Source organism: Grampus griseus (genome assembly GCF_964374135.1).
Source record: "Grampus griseus genome assembly, chromosome: 4".
Taxonomy (NCBI): domain Eukaryota; kingdom Metazoa; phylum Chordata; class Mammalia; order Artiodactyla; family Delphinidae; genus Grampus; species Grampus griseus.
The window spans coordinates 28,379,824-28,405,533 of NC_138997.1; the positions used below are offsets into that span (position 1 = coordinate 28,379,824).

General features: G+C 37.8%; 1 protein-coding gene across 1 annotated transcript in view; it reads right to left on the reverse strand.

The window, feature by feature from the left end:
• IQCM (IQ motif containing M) overlaps positions 1-25,710 on the reverse strand; it is a gene marked incomplete at its 5' end in the record, with an annotated part of 334,909 nt that overhangs the window by 286,758 nt on the left and 22,441 nt on the right. The window contains 2 exons of the mRNA XM_082653985.1: positions 512-606; positions 4,723-4,813. Of these exons, the coding sequence (XP_082510111.1) occupies positions 512-606; positions 4,723-4,813 (186 nt within the window). The remainder of the gene's footprint in view (positions 1-511; positions 607-4,722; positions 4,814-25,710) is intronic.

Genomic DNA, 25,710 nt, shown 5'->3' on the forward strand with positions numbered 1-25,710 from the left:
ACCCTACAAGAAGAGTTTTCTCTTAATGACAGCCTGAAGCTCAAGAACATGACTAACAAGTTAAAAAGAGGGAAAACTACAAAATAGTTTTTGAATCAACAGCCCCCAAGGTCATCACATAGCTCACCAAGTTCCAGAGTTGCTCAATCACACTTAAGGGACATAAGAGGGTCATCTATATTTTCTTTTGAAGAAATACATATTTTTTTAAAACAACAAAAACTCAACTATAGAGACACATTTAAAATTATAAGAATTTATCCTTATAATTTCCTAAAACCTTCAATATTTACACACATTAAAAAAAATTCAATCTCTAAAGTTCAAATAAAGGAGCTAAAAAATTAGTTATTAGTGGTTGTTTCCGAAATCTCTATCTTGTGACACATTATTTGAAATGAAATATAAAGGAAATGACTGTTCAATACCAGCTGTTTGACTTTGCATTTTAAATGAATACAAAATAATGAAAGTCACTGTGTTGCTACCACACTTAAGCAGTATGACTCACCATTTTCTTTCAAAAGCCCCATGGAAGAGGAGGTCATGGGTTGTGAGTGCAAGCCAAGGTTGATGATGGGGAAGGCACAAAATGAGTCCACCATTCTGTTTCCAAAACATGAAGGTAGAGCTTTGAGTGATTTACTAGTAATCAAACTTTCTAGACTAATGTTACAGGATTAGATGCTAATCATGGAGAGAAAATCTCATCTCCTATCGACAGAGACTATGACTATTGTATCATCAGGACCCTCACTGCAGAGTAAGGGGCACATGGTAGGCCCTCTATAAATATTTATTATTGAATGAAGACAAAATAATACCAAATTTTGCTGGATCTAAGCAGGGATAACATAGGAACATTTGCTTTCTGAAAGAAAAATTCTAATAAAAATCAGAAAAATGAACATGCATCATATCTATTTCTTCTGTTTTGCAAGAGATTTTAAGTAATATGTTTTCCTATCATGACTTGGAGAGCTTCAACCAAGTCAGCTGAATCAAAAAACGGGCACCATGTAGCAACTTTAGAAAATGTAAATAAGCAAAAGTAAGAAAATAAAAATTACCCCTAGTTCACTACCCTAGTACATGAATAATAATTGCAAAGCCTTAAATGCTTCCTATGAGCTGAGCACTATTCTAAGCCCTTTATGTGTCTTACCACATTTAATACTCACAACAAGCCTCTGAATATTTACTATTATTATACTCATTTTATAAAGGAAGAGACTAAGAGATTTAGGGGTTAAATAGTATATAGTTCAGATTACTCCAGCTACAAATGGGTAGAGCCAGGATTTGAATCCAGGCAGTGGGATTTAAGGAACTAAGTAAGCACCTTATTACTACTTTATACTCACTCCATTTGTCATGATTAACATGTGTAATATACCCCACACCTTCTCTATGTTTAGGCGTACATAAATGTACATGAACTTTTTAGCTTATTTTTATACGTGATAACATATAGTGAATATATTTCTTTGTAAATGCACAAAGATACACATCATTATTTTGGTACAGAAATGCAATTGCTAGTTCAAATATTAAAGAAATGTTACATAAATTTTTAGGATTTTAAAACATTCTACCCATCAAAAAACTAGGGTCTATGAAGAAAGTCTGTGACTGTCCGCTTTTGAGTTTCATATCTGGCATATAGTAGGTGTTCAATAAATAGTAAATAAATGAGTGACTTATAGGATCCATTAGTCTGTCACTCATGTGGTCACGTTTATGCAGTTGGCCAAAGAACTGAGGTACCCCTTATATGACAAAATCACATTGTCAAGGGAAAATACGAGAGGTTTGAGTATGCAGGCAGCTTTGCAAAACTCCATTTGAAATTCTAGAATTTTATTTATATGATCAAGAATGGGATCAACATACATAGTTGTAGTTTGCTTTGCTTCCTTATAACTAGTCCCTGGTTAACTATTAGTTAAATCTCCAAATTAGAACTATTAATTGCATTTTTCAATGATTCCCTATTAATGAAAGATTCTAACAGAAGTAGACCACAATTCGTTCACTTAAGCAAAATATTGTGCAAACACTAAGGTGAAATACCAGAGTTGTTTCAACACAAATGTACCAAATGCCATGAGGAATTCTATCATTATTTTATAATACCCTCATTCTGCTATTAAATTGATCAGAATAACCTAAATACAAATTGTTATGTAACACATAAGAAACTCCCACTGATCACAAAACTACGGGAAGTATTTCACTTGCCTGAAATACAGAATGCGTTTACAGAAATGCAGTTGTCATACCTTCAAATGTACCAAATATTATTAACTAAAAAATTAGCTCTAATAAATAAATGCATAATAAATAAATTTCCTTGATGGAAAATTAATATTTAGAATGCACTCACATTTATCATTATTGAAATAAAAAGTATTTAATGTATGACAATTAATCTTTGAAGTTAGAATTCAAAGGTGTATTGAAGAACTTCAGTTCCTTAAGCTTAAACTTGAAACTGCAGAAGTATTCAATTTTGTTTTCCTTTGCAAGTCAAACATAGAGAAATTTGGGAAAAGGAAAAAAAAACATACATTTATAAGATTCCATCATATTTCTTCATGTATTTTCCAAGGAAATTTCTTTTGTTGGGTCAATATTTTTATGGTCTACCTAAAAATATTATGTGTCACCTTAAAAATTAGTGTTTTCCACAGCATCTTCTAGGAAATTAAAAGTCGTTTCTGTACAACTCCTCTCTTTGGGTTCTATTTGTCTTGAACAGAAACCTTTCCAGGGTCTCACAAAGAGTTGGGCAGTTCATGCTAATTAGTCCGAAAGCCTTCCCTGCATTGTTAACAACCCCCTACCTGATTTCCTGACTGATTCCATTTTCCTTTCTGTTGCTTATACCCTCATGGCTAAGTCACTTCTAACATTTATGAAAAGAAGCCAACTGCTGTGGCAGGAAACAAGTTACCGCCATAAGTTAGCTATAAATAAAGACAAAGCAGGGCTTCCCTGGTGGCGCAGTGGTTGAGAGTTCGCCTGCCAATGCAAGGGGCGTGGGTTCGTGCCCCGGTCCGGGACGATCCCACATGCCGCGAGCGGCTGGGCCCGTGAGCCATGGCCACTGAGCCTGGGCGTCCGGAGCCTGCGCGTCCGGAGCCTGTGCTCCGCAACGGGAGAGGCCACAACAGTGAGAGATCCGCATACCGCATAAAAAAAAAAAAAAAAAAAAAAAAAAAAAAAGACAAGGCAGCCTTAGTGGATTGAAGTTCAGTCTCTATGTACCCCAGGCTGTCATTGAAGTACTTGCTCTTAGTTTCAAAGGGTGTTGATCTTCCTCATTAAGCAGGTTTTGTTTTCATTAAACATGGATTGTTAGGATGTCAAGAGATCTTTATCTTTCACCAGTTGCTGAAGAAACAATTCTTTGGGAAATACTCAACTCTCTTGAGAAAGACATACTGAAAGATGTTAAACCTGATCAGGTTTATTAATGAGTGCTCTAATTTTCCCTAAATTATCACTATTCTTCCTTGGATTACAGCCCCATCTAAATATACTGAAAATGGTAGTTTTTCAACATTAGTTCAGTTAGCTTTTCTAGTTTTAAAGTTTAGCTGAAATTCTAAACTGTTTGGTTAAATTGCTATATTAACTACTCTTTTAGCAGGTAACACTCTGCTAGACCAACCTGGCTCTCAGGTTAACTTAAGTAAAGGCAAAAGAATATTTTTTTAACTAGTATATTTCCAATACAATCATTTATTTTCCTTCCTAATTAATATCTTCTCTTACCATGGATAAAACCAAACCCTCAGTATTAAAGCTGTACATATACTCCACTCTTCCAAATTCCAGTATCGTATTACACTTTAAGCCAAGAAAGTGGTTACTTCTGAGCATAAAACTTGTAGTGCTAAGCACAGTTTGCAGGATAAATGTTGGAAGATCCAGGACATTCTTTACAGTCACAGCAACATTTTTTCTAATTTCTATTATTTATAGCTGTGCCAATTACCCCACATTTCTGACCATGTTATATAATGAATTAATACAAAACAAGCCACTGAAAAATACATTTTAACAGAGCAGTATTTACATTCTAGAAGTATAAATGTTCCTACAAAATGTGCTGAAGGGCCTTTAGAGGTTCTATCTGTAGCTTTAGGGCCAAAAATTATGTACACAATTGTAACATTACCCCAAAGATGATGCTGTTATTTAGTGGAATAACTCAGAAAAGTAACTGACCCATCTCCAGACACCTTTGGAAAGCAGAAGCAATGCTCAAAATTCCTGCCTTCAAACTATGCTCAGTAGGATCATCCTCACCTTCTGTTAGAAAAAGACTAACTTTAAATTATTATATTAAAAAAGAAAAATTATAACAACTCTGCTCCATAATAGCTGCAGATGAATTATTAAAATACCAAACTTATGTAATATTATCATAAAATATGGCATTTTTCTCAAGAAAGCCACAAATTGGATTTGAGCTTATGCACTGTAAAACCCAGATGGTTTGCTTAACTATTCAGACATCTTCCAGTTCAAAAGTTAATTGAACTAAAAACTAAAATTTTGATAATTAATATGCTTTGAGGTACTCAAGCAGAAGGACAAATTAGCCTCATGCATGGGGTGTTAACAGACTTGACAAACCATGACAATTGGTCAACAAATACTGGCAAAGTAGAATAGTGTATGTTTTCTATAAGTTAACCAATTACACATTACCTGGTCTTCGCATGGTGCTGTTGCTTCTCTTTCTCCATTTTTTTACTCACTGAATCAATATTAGTCACTATTTTACCCAGGTTAACTTGTTCTGGAATTCGAAAGAAAAGAAAAGCTTTAATTGTATACTATTAGTTTTCAAGTTCTAAGTGCATTCTTTGAATTAAACTGCAAATCACAGATTTTTTTAATAATAGGTATGATATTTTTCAAAAAAATTACTAACACAAAGATATGGTAAAAATAAACATTTAAGTGTTTTTTTCCACCCCATGCTCCTCAGATGTTCTGCAATTACTAAAATTTAGGACTGAAAGTGTAGAGTAAATGAACTGCATATATCAGAAAGGAGATAGCTTCCAGAGAAACGTCTGCAAGAATACAGCACATTCCAATGAGTACAAAAAGCCTCGTTTATACATATCAGCATTATTATCATCCTTATCTTCAGCAGGCTTAGGTTTTATTGCAGAGCCTGCTATTTTAAAATAATTTAGCAATCATTAGTTAATGTAAATAGGAACACTGAGTGCTCCAGAAATCTCCTCCATTTGATAGAAAGACTGAAGTCCACAAAAGGCAAAGGTTCTGCTATTTAAAAAATCTAGTTCTTAGAGTCTATAAAGAAACCTACATAAATATTTTTTAAATACCTATTACTTTCTATTTTGTACAAATAATGGGACTAACACAGTTTGAAACACTGCAACAAAATATTAAGTCATGTATCTATTAAAGACATTCTAGCTACTAGTTCAGGTATATTAAAAAGATATTAAAGATACAGAGAACATATGAGATTAAACCCTCTGTTTTAGAAATTTTACAAACTACTTGGTTTGTAAATGCTAACAAATAAAAGAGCATAGTCGATAGCATTATATAATCTAGATTTAAAATGTATAACAAAGAACACAAAAAATTGGGAGAAATGGAAAACAGAATGCTAATATTTATTGACTATTTATATCAGGGGTGTTGGTTAGCATTCCCTGTGAATTATCTCATACTTAAACCTCAAAACTGTTCTATTGTTTTTTGGTGAAGTATTGTGATTATTCTCTATTATACAGGAAAACAGTTTACCAAAGATCTAAGTTAAAAGGTGCAGAGCCAGGGCACAAACCCATATCCCTCTGACTGTAAATTCACTCTTCTTCACTCTGCTCCACTGCCCCCAGGCAGAGCTCCCGGGGCCTCAGGTGCCTAACTATGGGAAAAGGATAATTTCTGCCATGCTTACTTTGGAGGGTGACTACAGAGCTCAAAAGACACACTTTACATAAAGATACACAGTAAGTTGAGAAATATCGTATTAAAGTGAAGAAGTAGAGAAAGAATTTATAAGTTAGAGTCGTAAAAATAGAAACATTTAAAAATATCTGCCATATGCCAAGTGTGTTACTTGCTGTATACAGATTAGCATATTTTATTCTCACAACCACCCCATAAATTAGGTACTATTATTATCCCCATTTTACAGATGAGAACACTGAAGCAGAGAAACAGAGATTAACTTTCCTAAGGTTATACAGCTAGCAGGAGGTAGAGGCAATATTCAAACCCAGGCAGGCAGTCCCTACAGCCTGCATTCTTAATCACTAGGATACCCAATATGCATATTTTTAATTTTACTTATTTAAGGAATATCTACTGAGTGAAAATTGTCATGCTAACTCCTAGAGAGGAGATATAGGATATAATGATTAATAAAAGATTGCCACTCTCAATGGACAGCATAACTAACTGAAAATCACTCAGAAAAGTGAAGGAGAAAAAGGATGTGGGGAAATGTCAGGAGACGTGCAACCCAGATATCTAGAGAGTGAATTTTACAGTGATGCTAAAGGAACTAAGCTTGTGCTACTACAATAATTAATAAAGCAAAAGATATGCCCATTTTGAGAAAAAAGTATTAAAAACTTTAGGGATAATCCATTTAATCGCTAAACTGAAAGCCCTCTACATTACCATTTAACTAAATCATGTTAGTACTGCATCCAAAATAGAAAATAAGTGTAGTTACACCCCTTTCAAAAAGTAGTATAGGGGCTTCCCTGGTGGCACAGTGGTTAAGAATCCTCCTGCCAATGCAGGGGACATGGGTTCAAGCCCTGGTCTGGGAAGATCCCACATGCTGTGGAGCAAGCCCGTGTGCCCCAACTAAGCCCGTGTGCCCCAACTACTGAGCCTGTACTCTAGACCCCACGAGCCACAACTACTGAGCCCACGTGCCACAACTACTGAAGCCCATGCGCCTAGAGCCGGTGCTCTGCAACAAGAGAAGCCACTGCAATGAGAAGCCTGCACACCACAACAAAGAGTAGCCCCCGGCTCGCTGCAACTAGAGAAAGCCTGTGTGCAGCAACGAAGACACAACAGAGCCAAAAATAAAAATAAATTAAAAATAAATAAAATTTTTTTAAGTAGTATAGAGTTAATGAAGATTTCTAGAAAGGCAATTAAAGCATATGAAAATCCTACATTACTTCTAATTAGTTTAGATAAACCTTTAGATGGGGAACAAGACTTACTGTGTGACTTTGGGCAAATTATAACATTTCTGAGTTCATAACCATTCCCTTTATGTAAAATCTAGTCTCTAAAACAATTACATCAACTCTAGAATTTCAGTTCTGGAACATAAACTATAAATCACTTCTGGTTAAAATGATTAGTAAGAGACAGGAAGACTGGGAAAAGAAAATGCAGGTAAAGTGATGAACATTTGGGGGTTTTGTAATGAAATCAAACAAATGAAACATAAGGCATTAGAACTTCCAACCAAAAAACTCTAGTCCTTAACACTATTTACCATGTTTTTCTCAGAGTTCAGCTGGAATCAATCATTCATTCCTCTGGAGTCAATCATCCATTCAATTTCCTTCACTTCTGACTATTTCACTTGTCTCCTTCATGGGCTCATTTTGCTATGACTACCTCAACTTGTAGTCTTGTTGTGTATGCCCCACAGCTCTTTCCTTGACTGCCTTCTAACCCTTTGCTTAAATGATTTGGTCCACTCCCATGGCTATATTCATCATGTAAATGTGGATACTTCACAAAATCTCTATATCTTGATCAGACCACTCTCAAGGGCCAAATTTGAATAACTATCTCTATATGCATGTCCCAAAGACATTCCAATCAACATGTCCCCTCTCACAATTAATGACACCACCATCCATTCAAAACCCAGAAGTCACCTCTACTACTCACTCTCCCTCAGCCTCCTAGTACAATCAGTCATCAAATCCCTTCCACTTTTCCACTCATACTGTCTCAACACAGAGCTTTACCATCTCTTCTCTGGAACACTAATAGCTTCCTCACTTGGATTCCTGCTTCCAACCATGATACCCTCCAATCCATCCTCCATACTTTCTATAAATAATCCATAATTTTCCAAATAATGGGATTTTAAATTATCATTGTTATTATTTAAAAATTTAATTTCACTGTAATCAGAGACCATGATTTATATAATTCTAAAATCTTTGAAATTTATTGACCCCTACTTAATAGACCAATGTGTAGTCAGTTTTCACAATGTTCCATACTTGTCTGAAAATGTACATCCTCTCACTGTTGTTCTGTACTCATCTAATAAATTAAGCTTCTTAATTTAGTTGTTTAAGTCAAATACTTTGTAGCCTTACTGATATATGTGTATGCACACAGTTATGTAAATATGTGTGTATACATTATTTTTTGCTGGACAATTTGAAAGTTGCAAACAGTATGACATTTCACCCCTAAATACTTCATCACATAACTCCTAAAAACAAGCACATCCTCTACACATTCACAATATCCACCCAAGAAATTAACATTGATACAATAAGACCTTAACCCTAACACTAACCCTAACCGGATGTATCTGTATACAAATTCCCATAGTATTGTGTAGGGACTATGTGACAAGTTCTCCTGGTCTCCATCCTATGAACACCTGGCTGCTCATTTTCAATCTCTCTCCTTCTTCTATCAGACCTCTAAAAAATGCAGTCCCATGAGCCTCTATCATAAGCCCTTTCACTTGTGTTAACTTCACTTGTTCCTTGGGAGATTTCATCCAGTTCCTTAGGTAAATATGTCCATACATCAGTGACTCTAAAACTTTATCCTCCAGGCCATACCTGTCCTCAAAATTTCAGACCCATGTATATAATTGTCTTACACGTGAAGTTGCATATTAATAAGCATTTCAAATATAATGTATTTAATAGAAACCTTGGTCTTCTCTTCCAAACACTGTTCTTTCTTGTCTTTCTTGTGTCAGTAAATGACATCACCACACAGCCACCCACTCAAACCAGAAACTCATAACCTGTCACTAAAATATATATCAAATTTACCAATTTCCTCCAGTGCCACTAATACCACCACAATAATGCTACATACCAAACCAAACCAAAACTCAGTGGATTATAAGTTTAGATGATTCTTGCTCATGGTTCTTTGACTTGGCCAGAGCAGCTCCGCTTCAGGCTCTGAGGCATGTGGCTTAGATGGGCCATGCCGGAGGGGCAGCTACCTGGGGCATGGTCTTCTCATGGCAGACCAAGGAGTAAGACATACAAGTTAAACCACTAAAACAGCAGTCCCCAACCTTTTTGGCACCAGGAACCAGTTTCACGGAAGACAATTTTTCCACGGACCAGATGGTGGGGGGATAGTTTTGGGAGGATTCAAGCCCATTACATTTACTGTGTACTTCCTTTCTATTATTATTATATTATAATATATAATGAAATAATTATACGACTCACCATAATGCCAACAGGAGGTGGAGCTCAGGCGATAATGCGAGCGATGGGGAGCAGCTGTAAATACAGATGAAGCTTCACTCGCTTGCCCGCCGCTCACTTCTTGCTGTGTGGCCCGGTTCCTAACAGGCCACAGACCGGTACTGGTCCATGGTCCAAGGGTTGGGGACCCCTGCACTAAAACATTTAAAACTATTGCCTGTGTTATATCTTGTCACTTTCCATTGGCCAAAGCAAGCACACGGTCAGTCTCAAAGGCTGGCCAGGGAAGGGAAGCATACTCCAACCCACGGTGGAGGAGGAAGAGAGCGGATGTGTCTTGAAAAATAACTCAATCTAAGCCAACATTATCTTTTGCCTAGACTGAAAACTAGCTTTCTAATTACCCTCCCACTTTCCCTCTAGACTCTGCTCACTCCAGTCTACACACAAAGGTCAACATATCTTTTCAAAATGGAAATGTGGGGGAGACCTTCAAGATGGCAGAGGAGTAAAATGTAGAGATCACCTTCCTCCCCACACATACACCAGAAATACATCTAAATATGGAACAACTCCTACAGAACACCTACTGAATGCTGGCAGAAGACCTCAGACTTCCCAAAAGGCAAGAAACTCCCCACATACCTGGGTAGGGCAAAAAAAACAAGAAAAAACAGAGACAAAAGAATAAGGATGGACCTGCACCTTGGGGAGGGAGCTGTGAAGGAGGAAAAGTTTCCACACACTAGGAAGCCCCTTCGCGGGCAGAGACTGCGGGTGGCGGAGGGGGGAAGCTTTGGAGCCACGGAGGAGAGCGCAGCAACAGGGGTGCGGAGGGCAAAGCGGAGAGATTCCTACACGGAGGATCACTGCCAACCAGCACTCACCAGCCTGAGAAGCTTGTCTGCTCACCGGCCGGGGTGGGCGGGGGCTGCGAGTTGAGGCTTGGGCTTCGGAGGTCAGATCCCAGGGAGAGGACTGGGGTTTGCTGCGTGAACACAGCCTGAAGGGGGCCAGTACACTACAGCTAGCCAGGAGGTAGTCCGGGAAAAAGTCTGGAACTGCCTAAGAGGCAAGAGACCATTGTTTCGGGGTGCGCAAGGACAGGGGACTCAAAGCACTGCCTCAACAAGCCCCAGAGATGAGCACGAGCCATGGCTATCAGTGTGGACACTAGAGACCAGCATGAGATGCTAAGGCTGCTGCAGCCACCAAGAAGCCTGTGTGCGAGCACAGGTCACTATGCACACCTCCCATCCTAGAAGCCTGTGCAGCCCACCACTGCCAGGATCCTGTGATCCAGGGACAACTTCCCTGGGAGAACACATAGTGCGCCTCAGGCTGTTGCAATGTCATGCTGGCCTCTGCCACCGCAGGCTCACCCCACATTCCATACCTCTCCTTCCCCCCAACCTGAGTGAGCCACAGCCCCCAAATCAGCCACTCTTTTAACCAACCCCCCCAAGTCTGGGCAGGAACAGATGCCCTCAGGCGACCTACACGCAGAGGCCAAAATTTAAATTTGGGGCCAAATGCAAAGCTGAACCCCAGGAGCTGTGTGAAGAAAGAAGAGAAAGGGAAATTTCTCCCAAAGGCCTCAGGAGCAGCAGATTAAATGTCCACAGTCAACCTGATATACCCTGCATCTCTGGAATACCTGAATAGATAACGCATCATCCCGAAATGGAGGCAGTGGACTTTCAGAGCAACTGTAGACTTGGGGTTTGCTTTCTGCATCTAATTTGTTTCTGGTTTTATGTTAACTTAGTTTAGTATTTACAGCTTATTAACATTGGTAGATTTGTTTATTGATTTGGTTGCTCTCTTCTTTTTTTGTATATAGATATATTTTTTTTTCCTTTTTCTCTTTTTGTGAGTGCGTATGTGTATGCTTCTTTGTGTAATTTTGTCTGTATAGCTTTGCTTTTACCATTTGTGCTAGGGATCTGTCGGTCCGTGGTTTTTTTTTTAATATAGTTTTTAGCACTTGTTATCATTGGTGGATTTGTTTTTTGGTTTGGTTGCTCTCTTACTTCTTTCTCTATATTTTCTTTTCTTTAATAACTTTTTAATTTTAATAATTTAAAAAAAATTTTACTTTAATAACTTTGTTTTTATTTTATTCTCTTTCTTCCTCCCTCTCTCCTTCCCTCCCTCCCTCCCTCTTTCTTTCTTTCTCTTTCTTTCTTTCTTTCTCTCTTTCTATGTCTCTCTGTTTCTCTGTCTCTCTGTCTGTCTGTCTGTCTGTCTCTCTCTCTCTCTCTCTCTGTCTCTCTTTCTCTCTTTCTTTCTCCTTTTTCTTCTGAGCTGTGCGGCTGACATGGTCTTGGTGCTCCAGCCAGGGGTCAGGCCTGCGCCTCTGAGGTGGGAGAGATGAGTTCAGAATATTGGTACACCAAAGACCTCCCAGCTCCACATAATATCAAATGGAGAAAGCTCTCCAAGAGATCTCCACCTCAAAGTTAAGACCCAGCTCGACTCAACAACCAGAAAGCTACACTGCTGGACACTCTATGCCAAACAACTAGCAAGACAGGAAAACAAACCCACCCATTAGCAGAGAGGCTGCCTAAAATCATAATAAGGTCAAAGACACCCCAAAACACACCACTGGACGCAGTCCTGCCCACCAGAAAGACAACATCCAGCCTCATCCACCAGAACACAGGAGAAAGTCACCTCCACCAGGAAGCCTACACAACCCACTGAACCAACCTTAGCCACTGGGGCAGACACCAAAAACAATGGGAACTATGAACATGCAGCCTACGAAAAAGAGACCCCAAACACAGTAAGTTAAGCAAAATGAGAAGACAGAGAAACATACAGCAGATGAAGAAGCAAGGTAAAAACCTGCCAGACCAAACAAATGAAGAGGAAATAGGCAGTCTATCTGAAAAAGAATTCAGAGTAATGATAGTAAAGATGATCCAAAATCTTGAAAAAGAATGGAGAAAATACAAGAAACGTTTAACAAGGACCTAGAAGAACTGAAGAGCAAACAAACAGTCATGAACAACACAATAAATGAAATTAAAAATTCTCTAGAAGGAATCAATAGCAGAATAACTGAGGCAGAAGAACGGATAAGTGACCTGGAAAAAAGAATGGTGGGGCTTCCCTGGTGGCGCAGTGGTTGAGAGTCCGCCTGCCGATGCAGGGGACACGGGTTTGTGCCCCGGTCCGGGAAGATCCCACATGCCGTGGAGCGGCTGGGCCCGTGAGCCATGGCCGCTAAGCCTGCACGTCCGGAGCCTGTGCCCCGCAACGCGAGAGGTCACAACAGTGAGAGGCCCGCATACCGCAAAAAAAAAAAATAAGAATGGTGGAAATAACTACTGCAGAGCAGAATAAAGGAAAAAGAATGAAAAGAATTGAGGAAAATCTTAGAGACCACTGGGTCAACATTAAACACACCAACATTCGAATTATAGGGGTCCCAGAAGAAGAAGAGAAAAAGAAAGGGACTGAGAAAATATTTGAAGAGATTATAGTTGAAAACTTCCCTGATATGGGAAAGGAAATAGTCAATCAAATCCAGGAAGGGCAGAGAGTCCCATACAGGATAAATCCAAGGAGAAACACACCAAGACACATATTAATCAAACTATCAAAAATTAAATACAGGGCTTCCCTGGTGGTGCAGTGGTTGAGAGTCCGCCTGCCGATGCAGGGGACACGGGTTCATGTCCCAGTCTGGGAGGATCCCACATGCCGCGGAGCGGCTGGGCCCGTGAGTCGTGGCCGCTGGGGCTGCGTGTCCGGAGCCTGTGCTCTGCAACGGGAGAGGCCACAACAGTGTGAGGCCCGTGTATCGCAAAAAAAAAAAAAAATTAAATACAAAGAAAAAATATTAAAAGCAGCAAGGGAAAAACAACAAATAACATACAAGGGAATCCCCATAAGGTTAACAGCTGATCTTTCAGCAGAAATTCTGCAAGCCAGAAAGGAGTGGCAGGACATACTGGAAGTGATGAAAGGGAGAAACCTACAACCAAGATTACTCTACCCAGCAAGGATCTCATTCAGATTCAACGGAGCAATTAAAACCTTTACAGAAAAGCAAAAGCTAAGAGAATTCAGCACCACCAAACCAGCTTTACAACAAATGCTAAAGGAACTTCTCTAGGCAAGAAACACAAGAGAAGGAAAAGACCTATAATAACGAACCCAAAACAATTTAGAAAATGGGAATAGGAACATACATATCGATAATTACCTTAAATGTAAATGGACTAAATGCTCCCACCAAAAGACACAGATTAGCTGAATGGATACAAAAACAAGACCCATATATATGCTGTCTACAAGAGACCCACTTCAGACCTAGAGACACATACAGACTCAAAGTAAGGGGATGGAAAAAGATATTCCATGCAAATGGAAACCAAAAGAAAGCTGGAGTAGCAATTCTCATATCAGACAAAATAGACTTTAAAATAAGGACTATTAAAAGAGACAAAGAAGGACACTACATAATGATCAAGGGATCGATCCAAGAAGAAGATATAACAACTGTAAATATTTCTGCAGCCAACATAGGAGCACCTCAATACATAAAGCAAATGCTAACATCCATAAAAGGGGAAATCGACAGTAACACAATAATACTAGCGGAATGAACACCCAACTTTCACCAATGGGCAGGTCATCCAAACTGAAAATAAATAAGGAAACACAAGCTTTAAATGATACATGAAACAAAATGGACTTAATTGATATTTATAGAACATTCCATCCAAAAACAACAGAATACACATTCTTCTCAAGTGCTCATGGAAAATTCTCCAGGATAGATCATATCTTGGGTCACAAATCAAGCCTTGGTAAATTTAAGAAAGTTGAAACCGTATCAAGTATCTTTTCCAATCACAACACTATGAGACTAGATATCAATTACAGGAAAAAGTCTGTAAAAATTACAAACACATGAAGGCTAAACAATACACTACTAAATAACCCAGAGATCACTGAAGAAATCAAAGAGGAAATCAAAAAATACCTAGAGACAAATGACAATGGAAACACGACAACCCAAAACCTATGTGATGCAGCAAAAGCAGTTCTAAGAGGGAAGTTTATAGCAACACAATACTACCTCAAGAAGCAAGAAACATCTCAAGTAAACAACCTAACCTTACACCTAAAGCAATTACTGAAAGAAGAACAAAAAAAAAAAAACCCAAAGTTAGCAGAAGGAAAGAAATCATAAAGATCAGATCAGAAATAAATGAAAAAGAAATGAAGGAAACAATAGCTAAGATCAATAAAACTAAAAGCTGGTTCTTTGAGAAGATAAACAAAATTGATAAACCATTAGCCAGACTCAGGAAAAAAAGGGAGAAGACTCAAATCAATAGAATTATAAATGAAAAGGGAGAAGTAACAACTGACACTGCAGAAATACAAAAAATCATGCAGGATTACTACAAGCAACTCTACGCCAGTAAAATGGACAACCTGGAAGAAATGGACAAATTCTTAGGAAAGCACAACCTTCTGAGACTGAACCAGGAAGAAATAGAAAATTTAAAAGACCAATCACAAGCAGTGAAATTGAAACTGTGATTAAAAATCTTCCAACAAACAAAAGCCCAGGACCAGATGGCTTCACAGGCGAATTCTAGCAAACATTTAGAGAAGAGCTAACATCTATCCTTCTCAAGCTCTTCCAAACTATGGCTGAGGAACACTCCCAAACTCATTTTAAGAGGCCACCATCACCCTGATACCAAAACCAGACAAAGATGTCTCAAAAAAAGAAAACTAAAGGCCAATATCACTGATGAACACAGATGCAAAAATCCTCAACAAAATATGAGCAAACAGAATCCAACAGTACATTAAAGGGATCATACACCATGATCAAGTAGGGTTTATCCCAGGAATGCAAGGATTCTTCAATACATGCAAATCAATCAATGTGATAAACCATATTAACAAATTGAAGGAGAAAAACCATATGATCATCTCAATAGATGCGAAAAAGCTTTTGATAAAATTCAACACCCATTTATGATAAAAGCCCTCCAGAAGGTAGGCATAGAGGGAACTTTCCTCAACATAATAAAGGCCATATATGACAAACCCACAGCCAACATTGTTCCCAGTGGTGAAAAACTGAAACCATTTCCTCTAAGATCAGGAACAAGACAAGGTTGTCCACTCTCACCACTATTATTCAACATAGTTTTGGAAGTTTTAGCCACAGCAATTAGAGCAGAAAAGAAGATGTCCTCAGAGACACCTTCATGACATTTACATCTAAAGTATGTCCCCAGTCTACTACATCACTCTATTTTCTTCACTGTGACCTTCACATTTCATGATTATCTTGTCTATCTCTTTGCTTGCTTTTTGTGTATTTTTTCCCAGCAGAATATAAGCTCCATTTTCACAACTATATCACCAGTGTCAAGAAGAGTGGTTGGCATATAATAGATGTTTAATAAATAAATAATGAATGAATGAATGAATGAATTTTTCTCTTGGTATATTATGAGCTATTTAAAATGGAACATTTTTATTCCGTTTCTAACTCACACCTAGCATTATAAATCAGCAGCCCAATAAATATTAATTGAATAAATGAAGTAATTAATGTGTTTACTAGATATAGATGTAATAAATTTCAGATTTCATTGTCATGTCAGAAAGCGGAATAAAGACATTTGTGCTAGACAGGTTATCTGAATACTTCAGATTTCACTTACATTTTTCTACTCCACCCTCATGTAGTTATTATTGTCCAGTATAATACCCTTCAACAAATAAATTATTATTAACTACCTCCCTTCAGCTATGTGTCAGAGCCAATGGAGGTTATAGGAAAAGGGGGAAACATCACCACCACTTTGCAGAAGTTCATATCCTATCAATCCCAAAGTAATGGTAGTCATTCATTCATTGTTGAACAAATACCTCAGTGCCTAGCCTAGCATATATTAGGTACTCAATAAATGCTGAATGAACAAACAGAAGTCAGCCAGGAACCAAGAGCAGAGTTGAATTAAATGCAAGAGAATATGTAATTCCACATGATGTCAGCAGAAGAGTACTGTAAATTAATCCATGTTTTGCCAGCACAATTTAACTCCACTATGAGACCTCAGTGTATGAAACAATAGTGTGAAATGTTTTTAAAAACATCTTGAATTTTTTAAAAAAACAAAAAATAGATAACTATTTCAGGAATATAAAAATATAATGTAATAGTAATGAAGAGGAGGACAAAAATTATACAATTCCAATAAGCTTTAAGATATTTTACTCAAGTATAATCAATTTGATATCTATTGGTACAAATTATTAAATTAACTGATATATTTCAGGAATCAGAATCTCATCCTCCAGGTGGGTATACTGTATTGTTTATGATGGATAATACAGAGAAGTGGTTAAGAAAGCAGACAGACTCAAGGGGGTATACATTTGAACTTCATCATCAGTATGACCCTCAGCAAGTTATAATCTATCTCTGAGTTCAGCATCTTCATTTGTAAAAATGTCTATGATGATAATAGACTGCTATGAAGACTGCATGAGTGATACATGCAAAATACTTAGCACAACACCTGGTTACATAGTAAGTGCTCAATAAAATTAGTGATGCAATGGTAATAATGATGAAAATTATAAGAACATGACATTGATTACAGTCTACACAGGAGATGAAGCAGACATATAACATGTTATAAGTGCCATAAGATAAAATGCTACCAAAAGACTATATCAATTATGTAAACTTGAAGTAATAGCACAACATATTAAAAACAAAACACAGTCATATTATGCTAAATAAATACTCCTATGCCTAAAACTTCTCCATCAGGCATTCATTTCTCTCTTACCCAGTCATAAATTACAACAGTACTCATCAAGCCTTTGGCAAATTAGGTAGCATACACTATTCTCCCAGAAGGAAAATAATGCCAGTTATACCTTAGTAAAATAACTGAATCTCTACCAAATAAATACCATAGCCAAAGGCTTAACAAAATTGTCCGGAAGAAATGTGTTTATATTGATCTTCTTGGGCTACCCTCTCCAACAAAAACCAAACAAAAAACTAAAAGACAAACAACAACAAAAATCCAAAGATGTGGCTACAATTCAATGACTCTCACAAATCAACCCGATGGGAAAATACTGGTGTATATCTCTAGTCAGTTTATCCCTTGATCTTTCCCTTACACAAAATTAAAACAGATGTCAAGAAATAATGCTCCATGAATGTTTTCACAATTTCTGCAGTGTCAAGGATTTCTGAGCAACAAATTCTGGAACCTGGGTTAAAGGATGCTCAAATAGCAAACAAGCCATGGAAGTTAAAGACCCTTAGAAGTTAAAGAGGCACCTTCTCTGGAGCCATTTACTTACATTCCAAAAAGTAACAGACTTAGAGAACTTCACTTCATCTCCTCTTCCCAGAATGGATTTGCTTACATTCTCTCTCTCTATTGGGGAGGAGAGGTAATTGTGCCAAATGCCCTATATAAACACTAAGATTCATAATTTCAGACTTCCTCTTCTGTGGTACTCCCTCCAGTGTACCTGAGGCATGAGGAAACTGAGATAAGATGCTCTCTGAGTAATTAAAAGTCTGTCTCCAATCCAGAAACCTCATGTTTCTTATCAGGATTACAGATGTGGATGGATGAATATATGGAAGATAGACAGACAGATAGATAAGACTTAACATAAACAGGGCTGATATACTCCTATGAACTCATCTTTCCTTCCCATTGTGTCTGATCTAGGAAATATAGGAGACTTAGTAATAAGTCCAAATCTCTTTGAACATGCTTCCCAAAAGTGAGACATACAAACAAACTGAGTCTCAGTAGCAAGTAAAACATAAGGACACTCTCACATAGGGTCTGAATCAGATTTTGATTCAAAGAACTCAAAGAAATCATTCGACTCTAGCTGGAATACTGTCTGAAGAAACTTGGGAAGAGAACAATCATTAGGAGGGGTGACAGGTGTAAAGACAATCAATATAAAACTAATTATATTCACTTGTCAGGTGGGAAAAATACAAGCACTCACGGAGAAGCTTCCAACACCACAGCCCTTTATTATAACCATTTAGTAACCTTGACATAGCAAGGAGGATATTCATTTATAATTTTATTCTTCACAGCAGATATTAGTGGGGTGAGAAGGGAGTAATTATTAGGGCAGGGCTGCTAAACATAGATGGTGGTAACTTGAAGGCATTAGTGAGCGCTTGCAAATGGAGACTGTTTTCATTTATTCATTTTTGGTAGCATTAATCACGTTGCATCCTGCAGTGGTGTTGTCATTTCTCTTGCATGCACACACTGAATTTCTGAGCAGCACTATGCAATTGTGTCTCACACGCTCTGGCATTTCCATTTCATGCTTCACAGTTTTAGTGTCACTTTGAGGTTTGAAATGTTTCACAGTTATTTGCTATATGTGGGTGCCAAAAAAAAAAAAGTCAGCCTATATCACTGAAAAAGATACTGCAAGAATAGAAAATGGCTAGAATCAGATGGGAATTTCTGTCTCATTAATATTCAGAACTTTATCATGAATCAATTTACTTTTTATCAAAATCTAATTTATGTTTTACAGATGCATGAATGCATACAATTATTTTGCTCACCACATACAGTTCTTATAAAGTTAAACATAAACTTTTATTGATGTAGATAAGATTCTATAATTAGAAGGAAACTGAAAATACCATACATCTTTTCTAGCCTACAACTTACCCATATGCTCTAACATAACAAACCCAAAAGCCTCCATTCAGTCACCTGATCTAACCCAGTATATTGACTGAATTTCTATCTATACATCTTGACGCATGTTTCAGTTTAATGTGTTAAAGTGAGCCTATTTAAACAAAGATAGAATAACTATATCTGTCACAAATATAAATGCATTAAGACTGATCATACACTGAACAACATATTGATCGATATCTATAAATATTGACAGATTTTACTGTCAATTTTGGTAAATACATACTTGATGACCTATTTCTGACTGTATATTCTTGCTAGGTATGACTTACACACTTCACACATACAGCAGTTGGGCATTTGACCACCCAAATACTGAATGCATTTTTTAATTAACATAACCTGTCCAGTAGTGAACCAAAAAATTACATGTTAAGACACACATGTTAACATGTGTGTTAACATGTGTGAACCAAATAATTAACATGTTAAGACACACAAAAAAGGAAGCTTCCCACACAAGAGAATTATCTAGAATAAGCACTTGTCACAAATCAAGCACTAAGTCAAGGTTCATCCTCTTCCTCCCCTTGTCTTTCCAACTGCACAAGATACCTCCTCAAGTTTAAATGTCTGGTTTGTTTCATTACAAATAGAAACTGAGAGCCATTGGTGAGCATGAAAAGAGAGCAAAAGAGAAATAAGCAAATACAGGTGGAAACTAAAGTAGTGACATGTTTACAAATGCTGTAAGTTTTTAATATCTGAAATGATTTCCCTCTGACACTTTAAAATAATTTTTCCCTTGTTGGAAGAGGGAATTTATGCTTAAATGTGGCAATCTGAAAGATTACAATTGCTGGAAAGTAAAAGAGTAACTTTTCCATCTAGTGCTTAACAAAGAAACAAATAATGACTGATAATGCTGACGTGTTGCCAGAATGACTAAAAATTCAAAGGGGCTACTCTAGTTTCAAATATTCCATCAGGAATCCCGGGTAATCCTGAAAGTGGGTGTGTGGAGACAAAGCTGACCTCCACAGAATGGACAATGGGTGCATGAAAAGCTGATCAAGACAGAATGCTAGCATGGTCTGGACTGTGTTCCCAACTTAACCTAAACTCTAACTTGACAAGGCAACACTAAAAATTCAAAACGATCTCTACTGATTATATTGCACATTTGCAACTTTCTCTTTAAATGCACGCACAATTAAATGCTTAGCAGCAACCACCACAGCAAAAGATTTAAAACATACAACTTCTTTACAGTAAGGATGAAAGTAGGCTACTTAGAAAGCAACAATGTTACACTATTTAAAAGGTTTTGATTTAATTTGATTACCTATATTAGCCACCTGGACTGAACATTCTGACCCTAGGTTTACTGTAGCCCCAAAGTACTGAAATTGTACCAAACAGCCTCATGAAATTAAAAAAAGGATCTCAAAATAAATGAATTATAATTCATATTAAAGTTAAAATTAACACTTCCCAGTGGCAGGTTTAGAACTGGGGGTGGAGGGGTGGGGTGAGGAGTGGAAGAAATGGACCACACAATATATGCAAACTTCATAACTATCACAACTTCCTCCAAAAAGAGAGGCAAATATTGGTATAGAAGGTAGACCAGGGCCTCTAACTACGGTCTCTAAAGAGACCTATAGGGCCTTCAGTCAATTATGTTTGCTTATCTTTAATTAGGAACATGTTGCCCTTTGTGTATCAGACTTTGTCAGATGCCAAGGGGTTAACAAAAGCTAGAAAAATTATGGTCAGAGCCATCAACAGACTTAGAGAATAATACCTTAGGAAGAATATGAAGTCATTTTAATTATATTTAGAAAGTAATAATACAGAATATTCCTGAGACTGCCAAAGGGAAAATGACTATTGTTAAAAGGAAAATTACACTAATGGTCAACTGTTGGGTAGCTGAGAATATTCCAATAAAAATGTGGGAGAATTCGACTCAGAGGGCAGACAGCAGAAGCAAGAAGAACTACAATTCTGCAGCCTGTGGAACGAAAACCACATTCACAGAAAGACAAAATGAAAAGGCAGAGGAATATATACCAGATGAAGGAACAAGATGAAACCCCAGAAAAACAACTAAATGGAGTGGAAATAGGCAACCTTTCAGAAAACAGAATTCAGAATAATGATAGTGAGAATGATCCAGGACCTTGGAAAAAGAAAGGCGGCAAAGATCTAGAAGATGCAAGAAATGTTTAACAAAGACCTAGAAGAATTAAAGAACAAACATCTAGAAGAATTAAAGAACAAACAAAAAGAGATGAACAATACAATAACTGAAATGAAAAACAGAAGGAATCAATAGCAGAATACTGAGGCAGAAGATCAGATAAGTGACCTGGAAGACAGAATGGTGGAATTCAGTGCCACGGAACAGAAAAAAGAATGAAAAGAAATGAAGACAGCCTAAGAGACCTCTGGGACTACTTTAAATGCACCAACATTCACATTATAGGGGTCCAGAGGAGAAGAGAGAGAGAAAGGACCTAAGAAAATATTTGAAGAGATTAGAGTCGAAAACTTCCCTAACATGGGAAAGGAAATATCAACCCAAGTCCAGGAAGCACAAAGAGTCCCAGACAGGATAAACCCAAGAAGAAACACACCAAGATACATAGTAACCAAACTGACAAAAATTAAAGACAAAGAAAAATTATTAAAAGCAACAAGGGAAAAATGACAAAATACATACAAGGGAACTCCCATAAGGTTAACAGCTGATTTCTCAGCAGAAACTCTACAAGCCAGAAGGGACTGGCATGATATATTTAAAGTGATGAAAGGGTAAAACCTACAACCAAGATTACTCTAGCCGGCAAGGATCTCCTTCAGATTCGATGGAGAAATCAAAAGCTTTACAGACAGCAAAAGCTGAGAGAATTCAGCACCACAAAACCAGCTCTACAACAAATACTAAAAGAACTTATCTAAATGGGAAACACAAGAAAAGGACTTACAAAAACAAACCCAAAACAATTAAGAAAATGGTAATAGGAACATACATATCGATAATCACCTTAAATGTGAATGGATTAAATGCTCCAACCAAAACACACAGGCTCACCGTATGGATATAAAAACAAGACCCGTATATATGTTGTCTACAAGAGAACCACTTCAGACCTAGGGACACATACAGACTGAAAATGAGGGGATGGAAAAACATATTCCATACAAATGGAAAAGAAAAGAAAGCTGGAAATCCCACTACTGAGCATATACCCTGAGAAAACCATAATTCAAAAAGTCATGTACGGGCTTCCCTGGTGGCGCAGTGGTTGACAGTCCGCCTGCCGATGCAGGGGACACGGGTTCGTGCCCCGGTCAGGGAAGATCCCACATGCCGCGGAGCGGCTGGGCCTGTGAGCCATGGCCGCCGAGCCTGTGCGTCCAGAGCCTGTGCTCCGCAACAGGAGAGGCCACAACAGTGAGAGGCCCGCGTACCGCAAAAAAAAAAAAAGTCATGTACCACAATGTTCGTTGCAGTTCTATTTACAATAGCCAGGATGTGGAAGCAACCTAAGTGTCCATCGACAGATAAATGGATAAAAAAGATGTGGCACATATATACAATGGAATATTACTCAGTCATAAAAAGAAATGAAATTGAGTTATTTGTATTGACATGGATGGACCCAGAGTCTGTCATACAGAGTGAACTAAGTCAGAAAGTGAAAAAGAAATACCATATGCTAAACACATATATATGGAATCTAAAAAAAAAACGGTTATGAAGAACCTAGGGGCAGGACAGGAATAAAGACGCAGATGCAGAGAATGGACTAGAGGACACGGGGAGGGGGAAGGTAAGCTGGGATGAAATGAGAGAGCGGCATGAACTTATATATACTACCAAATGTAAAACAGATAGCTAGTGGGAAGCAGCCGCATAGCCCAAGGAGATCGGCTCAGTGTTCTGTGACCCCCTAGAGGGGTGGGATAGGGAGGATGGGAGGGAGACACAAGAGGGAGGAGATATGGGGATATATGTATATATATAGCTGATTCACTTTGTTATAAAGCAGAAACTAACACACCATTGTAAATCAACTATACACCAGTAAAGATGTTAAAAAAAAAAAAAAAAGAAAGCTGGAGTAGCAATTCTCATATCACATAAAATAGACTTTAAAATAAAGAATGTTATAAGAGACAAGGAAGGACACTACATAATGATCAAGGGATCAGTCCAAGAAGAAGATATAATAATTATAAATATATATGCACCCAACATAGCAGCACCTGAATACATAAGGCAAAAGCTAACAGCTATAAACAAGGAAATGGACAGTATCACAATAATAGTGGGAGACTTTAACACTTCACATACCAATGAACAGATCATCCAGACAGAAAATTAATAAGGAAACACAAGCTTTAAATGACACAATAGACCAGATAGATTTAACCGATATTTATGACATTCCATCCGAAAACAGCAGATTACACTTTCTTCTCATGTGCACAGAGGTTATCCACAAGTTGTGTTACTACATGTCAAAACTGATTTGCCCATTGCTTTTTCATACAAAATTGAATATTCTTTTTTTTCAAACTGTTTCAAGATGAAGTAGAAAGGACACAGGACGAAGAGTTTGGAAATTCGGTTCTAGCCACAACTGGTATAACAAACTAGCTTTACTGACTTGAACAAGTCACTGCATCTCCTTTGCTTCTCTTTCAGCATAATGATGGGTGACAGCAGCTGACAACTAATATTCTATTTAGCTCTGAAAGCCTATGCGTATTGCAAAATGGCAGCTGGAGGGCCAAGTCCAGAGGCAGACATAGATCTGGGGGACATATGATACTCAAGAAATGTTGAAGCAGGGTGTCTGACGGGTGTGCCTTCTCTCGTTTGCTGTCGCCATTCCTCCCATTGACCACACTGCCTATTTTTCTGTTATCTGCTGGTCTTAGAAGGGGATTTAAGTTTGTAGCCCATGATTTAAAGGAATTATAATTCTGTTCTCATTTCAATACCTAGATTGTTTATCCTATATATGAAAAACAGAAATACTATTGTTACTAAACAGAATTTGGAACACATAATCAGAAGGTACTAATTTCTGCCAATATCCTTGGATTCTTTTTCTTTCAGAATGCAATGTAGTGCAGTGACAAAAACAATGAATTTTATATACAGAAAAACTTGGGTTTGGTGTTCTCTTTACCACTAATAAGACCTTTAACCTTGGGTGGCAATTCACTGAGACTTTCTGGACCTCTGCTTTCTTATTCATAAAATGGAGGTGGGGTAGTTAGACTAAATTGTGTCTGATGTACATTTTCTGTCTACAGCTCTGCAGTTCTATAACAGGCAATTTCATTGTTTTGACCCTATTTCCTACAACTTTGTGAAAGCTATGGGCCTTTAGAAATAAACAGATTTATCTAAGCTAAGGGGAGGAAAAGATGTAGGAACACACTAGACCAACAGAATCAAAATGCAGGAACAGATGAGAAAAAGGAGACCTCATTTCCTGAAACGTACATGGTAGTATATAAAATAATGGAAAAGTCCTCACTACAACACCATGCCATCATAGCCTGACAATCCTTTAGCAGTAATGCAAAACAGCTAATGGTAACATTAGACTATGCCTGCTGTGCCATTTATTTGTGATTTTAGCTTCTTATTTAAACACAATGGGCCTCAAATTCCTCATTTGCTCAAAAGAGGGAATAATAATGCTTTGAAACTACAAATACCTGTGCATAGAGTTTATGCATGTTACAACACACACATATGGTTTGGAAGATAATTGTCCTGAGTTCCTTAGTGTTGGAAGAGGCAGTCCACCGTGGGTTCTGAGCACCCCTGACAATCAATCATACTGGATGCCAAGAATGGCAGGTTCTGGCTGTTCTCTGCTCTTTACCCAGATTGTTTCCCAGGGTTGTGTTCACAGCAGGCAACCTTGAGGAGTGAGGTAATACCTCCCCCTGGGAAAAAGAGCATATTTTCTTTGAAAGCCATAGATTCCCCAAACTTATACTTTGAGCCATAACACAAACCCACATGCACAGCATTCACCTGAGCCCCTCCATGTGGCCCCAGGGGACTTGGGGGTGAGGGAAACTGACATGAACACGAAGCTCAGCCTGCATGCTATGCTGTAAGGAAGTCCTTGTCTCTGACAGGTCCTGATTCTGTGTCTGCAGTCAGCCGGCATCCATGAAACTGTGGCAGGCTAAATTTTTAGCTTGTGAATAGGAGGAAACCCCATACCCATCACAGGTCCTGTGAAGATGCTTAGTGAATGCACGATTGTTGGATGAATGTAAAATTAGGGTATCTCATATATAATATTTCATTACTTTTTCTTAGTAGCGATCTAAGGTAAGTGCATTACCTATTCTTAGTAGAATAAAGGGTCTTATATTTTAATCTAGAACCAGGAAGAGAATTTGTGTGGTGTTTGTGATCTTCCTTCTTCCTGGTTCTCACAAATTGTCATCCGTCAGCTAATTCACTGTACTAC